Source organism: Haplochromis burtoni, unplaced genomic scaffold (assembly GCF_018398535.1).
Source record: "Haplochromis burtoni strain Fernald_Lab_line unplaced genomic scaffold, NCSU_Asbu1 Contig_496, whole genome shotgun sequence".
Lineage (NCBI taxonomy): Eukaryota > Metazoa > Chordata > Actinopteri > Cichliformes > Cichlidae > Haplochromis > Haplochromis burtoni.
In genome coordinates this window covers 190835-195948 of record NW_024582857.1, presented here as the reverse complement: position 1 = coordinate 195948, position 5114 = coordinate 190835, and the positions used below count along the sequence as shown (strand labels likewise).

Here is a 5114-nt window from a genome sequence, read left to right as displayed (position 1 = left end):
CAGCCCACAAGAGACGTCTTATCAGTGTTACCTAGAGACACCTTATTACCCTCAGTGTGACATCTCTTGGCTCCCCATGGAGAGACATCTTTCATTCATGAGCAGACTTGGCAGTCACGGACAGACAGCTGAGATTAAAATGTGTCTTGGTCTTCCCGTATTAGGTTCCTAGGCACTCTTGTCTTGATGTGAGTTGTGCAAATATTACGGTGCACTACAACGATAACTCCAGGCTGTAAATTCTGATGTGTGATGGATAAACAGTCACAGAGCTTCAGATTGCACTGTGGGAAAGACCCACAAAGGCTTCTGATTTCCACTGGCATCCACAGTCTTCATCTATGTTATTATGGAATCCTTGCAGCAGGGGGCAGTGATGTGAAAGAGCAGTGCTGCTACATGCTACCTCTTTTCAATAGCACTCCAGTAGCAATGGAAAAATCACATGTGCTTTAAGAAGCAAATGATTTTGCATCACTCTGCAGCTTGGTTCAAAATGTTCAGGGAGTGTAGAGAGGGGAAAGGCACTGCAACAAATGCAGAAGAAGAAAAATGCTGCATAAACACAATGGATGTTGAAAAATAGACAAGGAAAGAAGACGAAAGTGCTGCAAAAGCTTTCACAAAACACCCCACACAACAGAAGTGTTTTTGAGGTGATGGAACAGCTGCAGATGTGGCAAGCTGACAGCAAACAGCTCATAGCAAACATATATCTACAGTAATATATGAATCATGTAGTTAAAGCACAGTGGGATCCCTCATATGGCTTGTGTCACTTTCCCAGGTGGTCCGTCACGTCCCCAAAAACATGGCAGTTGTCTTCTGTGACATTTCTTTTTTTTCTACTTCCATTGTTTTATTCAAATTTTGCTGTGTTTTATGTGCTTTTATAGTATTTTCATATTTGCTGGTTATTTCTTACATTGATTTTCACCTCTATGGGCCCCCACAGTCTTGAAAGCCCAGAGGCTGCTGTAGCTTACTGACATGGTCTGTGATGATTAACAAGAAACCATCAGTAGAAACGGCATCTCTTCCCTACCCGTCTTATATCCCTTTTCCACCCTTGCACAGATGATGCGTTATCTAGAATTGGTTCTATAGGATCACTTCTATTTATTTGATGCCAAGTCAAAAAAGTAATGTCAAGACATTTTGTGTGTTGAGTGTTCAGTGAGCAGCACAGTGTCCAAACAATGTTTTGCTTACGTCTTCTCACCATCTTCCCTGGCTCATTTTCAGACGCTGTGAGCGGATCAACTGTCCCGCCAGTTCCTTAGACTGTAAGAACTCTCCCTTGTGGATCACTTACTACCAGCTCACGTATGAGACCAACATCATCATTCCAGCTCAGATCTTCCGAATTGGCCCTAACCCGGCCTACTCTGGAGATCATATTGTCATTAGCATCAGAAAGGGGAATGAAGACGGATACTTCAGCACACGCAAGCTGAACAGCTTCACAGGTGCCGTCTACCTGCAGAGAAAGGTCCGCGAGCCCAAAGACTTCCTGATAGACGTGGAAATGAAGCTGCTGAGGCAAGGGACGTTCACTTCATTCTTGGCCAAGATTCATGTCTTCATAACACCCAGCACTATGTAATACCAAAGAGACAGACAGAGACTAGACATTTCATATGGTGCTAAACATTTTTGGCGTTTAGATTTTTGTAATGCCTCTAAAGGTTAAAGCATGATTTAGGAATCTTGTAGAATATTGCCAAAGATTGAATTATTCCTATCATGGCAGGCTCTCTGCTATGTTTCCTTGAAAGTAATGTTTCCTGAAAAACCTTGTATTTCTACGTATGTATTTTTCAGCTTCACTCTAGCAAACATAATTTAGCTTTTATACACTCGCACTATTAGTGTCTGTTCAACTGTGTGTATAGACGTTGGCTGGTCTCGGTTATTGGTTTATTCCCTCATTACCCTTTTGGTGATGTTTCGCACCTTTGGCTGGCTTTAAAATACAACTGTAAGATTGTGTTGTTTTTTCCTCTCACTTCACTGATATGTCAGCACAGGAGCTGAGAGATTTTCACATTACAGAGAGGGAGATGCTACAACGGCCTGAAAAGCTGTCATTCAGGAGAATACGGCACACTCAAGCACCAGGATGGTGATGTGGCTGTGGTGACATCACACGATGCATAGCGGCCACTTTTCCATAGATAAGGTCCAAAACTGACAAAATGAATATATGAGAACAAATGGTCTCAGAAGTCTAGGAAGCAGTATAAATCGTTCAATTTCAATCTTTATTTGTGTAGTTTAAAAAATAATCTTTCAATAGTTTTAGATAAAAAAAAAATCAAATAAAGGATATTTATTTTGGTATCGTATGCTTATTATTGGCAGCACGGTGGCACGGTGGTTAGCACTGTTGCCGCACAGCAAGAAGGTCCTGAGTTCACTTCCACCATCAGGCCGGGGTCTTTCTGTGTCGAGTTTGAGTGGGTTCTCTCCGGGTACTCCGGCTTCCTCCCACCGTCCAAAGACATGCAGCTTGTGGGGATAGGTTAATTGAATAATCCAAATTGTCACTAGGTGTGAATGGTTGTCTGTCCCTGTGTGTTAGCCCTGCGACAGACTGGCGACCTGTCCAGGGTGTACCCCGCCTTTCGCCCTATGACAGCTGGGATAGGCTCCAGTGCCCCCCGCGACCCTGAAAAGGATAAGCAGAAGCGAATGGATGGATGCTTATTTCACTTAGTATTTTTTGTGATTTGGCATATTTCACATGTAAATGATAAATGTTAGTGACATATCCACAGAGCTGGGCAACACAAAGTGGAAATGGAGCGTTTCTCCAATTTTTAAAAGAAGAAAGAAAAACGTTTTTCTCCCATCTCATAAAATATACTAAAAGCAAAACTGCGTAAATTAATGTAATCAGGGTTTTGTTTTTTTTCATTATTATTTTGCCGGTTTTGGACCTAATTTTTGATTTGGTCAAGCGTTTGGTGTATATTATTTATGAATATGTGATCTGATCAAATGAGTTCAAAACACACAAAAAAGTAGTGATGATGTCATTCTAGCACTGACAGTATTTTTATAGGGGAGGTTACATTTTATTGTTTCATGTTATACTCTTTAGTTTGTAACCAGATGCATCTTTTTTATTTGACTGTGTAATTATCTCAGGGTAAAAGCCACATTCTCTTTTACACACTAGACAATTTCCTGTGTGGTGTGCAGGACTGACTCAGCCTGCTGCGTTAACTGCAGGCTGGCCTCACACAGCATGTACGTTTGTATCTGTAAACTGACTGACGATCAAACCGTTGTCAATAAAAGGTCACAGTGTCAGAGTGCGTTTGTCCACGTCAGTAACACGTCACACGTTGGACCGCTGGTTCCTCAGTCAACAGTGAACCCACATCCCCATCTACTGGTGTCAGAAGGTCCCACTATTAATACACTTATAAAGTAATTTAGATATTATGAAGAAAAACAGCTGTGCTGCACACATTAGGCACTTCTTATCTGAAATGTTTTTATCACCTCTTCCGCTGCTCCACAAGGAACATCGTCGTCTGTGTTCCACCCTGTGGTATTCCCACCCGGAAAGTGTGCGCTCCAGCCTATTAATACATTCCAATAGATGACAGTTCAACTGGAAACTAGAGGGTGGGGTCACTGTAAAAATCAAACACCACAGTTTGGCTGATAGGAGGTTTTACTGAATAATAACACTGATATTTTAAGACTGCAGTTACTGGGTGTGAAATCACCCAACATAAAATGTCAGAAGAGCTTTTTACCGAATCCTAGAATAAATTATTCTAAAGGATGATGCCGATCTTTTTTTTTAACATAATTCAATAAATAACAATAAAAACTAAACACAGTATATACATGTGTTGTATTTGCAGAAGGTACTGCAAATTCTACTCAAACATAAAAACCTGATCTCTGATCTCTGAGTGTTTGTTTGCTTGTGTTGAATTTTGTCGGTACTATCCAGTAAGAATTCATAGGCTGTGAAAACAAAATGAGGCCCAACATTTCCTCTGAATCCAACTCAAAGTGACTTTGTTTTCTATGAGGTCTTTTTAGTCTGACTTACTCTAAAACAACAAAAGGAGCGTTTAGATTTTCTTGGTACTTGAAATACTCTCAATGTGTCTATTATGTTTCTGAGCTCAAGTTAACACGTTTCATAGCAAAGATTCACAGAAATAAAGAGTCACTTCGAATAGTGTATATCAATACACAACAAACCAACTCTTCTTACCTGCTTCCTTTGACATATATGCCGTCTTTGTTGCAGTAATGAAGACTGGAGCACCCAGCAGCCCACACAGACGTTTCTCTGTAGCCTCAACACAGTACAGGCTGAAAGCTTTATAAAATATTACGGTCTCGTCAATATTATAGCACATTTAGTGCATTTTATTGGTAACTGTATTACTTCTCCTGCTATTCTGTTGGTCAGCACGTCCTCTGCTGTGCTCTCTCAGCTGTAAGTCTCTGTGGTTAATGCCTGGTTGTCTGTTATTCTTTTACAAATTTCAAAATGAATACACAAACAAAAATAATGTAGAAGCAGAATTTAGATTAAACCTCCCTGAATATACCCTCCCAAATGAAAGCCTTTAATAGGCCTACGAGCACAGTGAAGCATCAGTGCATCCCTGTGGTTTGTGCGACTAGATGATAGAAAGCTTGTTTAGGAAACTGCTCAGCCAGTAGAGCAGTGATACTGGTGTGCCATGGGTGGCCTCTTTCCTCTCTGCTGAAGCCCGAACACATCCGGCTATTGAGGCGTCGTCCCACACATGTGGGGGTGTGACTTCTGATTATCTGTCTCAACTTCAAAGGGTTATCAAGACAGCTAAAAATATGTGGCCAGGACCCACCTTCTTACTGCAACGTGAGAACAACCAGATCTCCACACATGAAGTTGCGTTTGTGCTGGATGAGTCAAACAAAGTACTTTCACCCATGAGGCTGTGGTTTGTGTGACGTGTGAAACCAAAGGAAAATATCATTTGTAATTGTAGTTTTTCATCACACTATGGTTTCAATTAGATAAACGTTATAGTTTCCATTAAAACAGACTTTCACAGTGTTAACTGTGCATTAAAAAGCCTTTATGACCT

At 40.9% G+C, this 5114-nt stretch overlaps 1 protein-coding gene across 1 annotated transcript in view; it reads left to right on the top strand.

The window, feature by feature from the left end:
• Positions 1-2460, top strand: part of fbln2 (fibulin 2) — a gene marked incomplete at its 5' end in the record, with an annotated part of 40822 nt that extends 38362 nt beyond the window's left edge. Inside the window, 1 exon segment of the mRNA XM_042213911.1 lies at positions 1246-2460. Within this exon segment, the coding sequence (XP_042069845.1) occupies positions 1246-1606 (361 nt within the window).
• Between the last annotated feature and the right edge of the window lie 2654 nt (positions 2461-5114).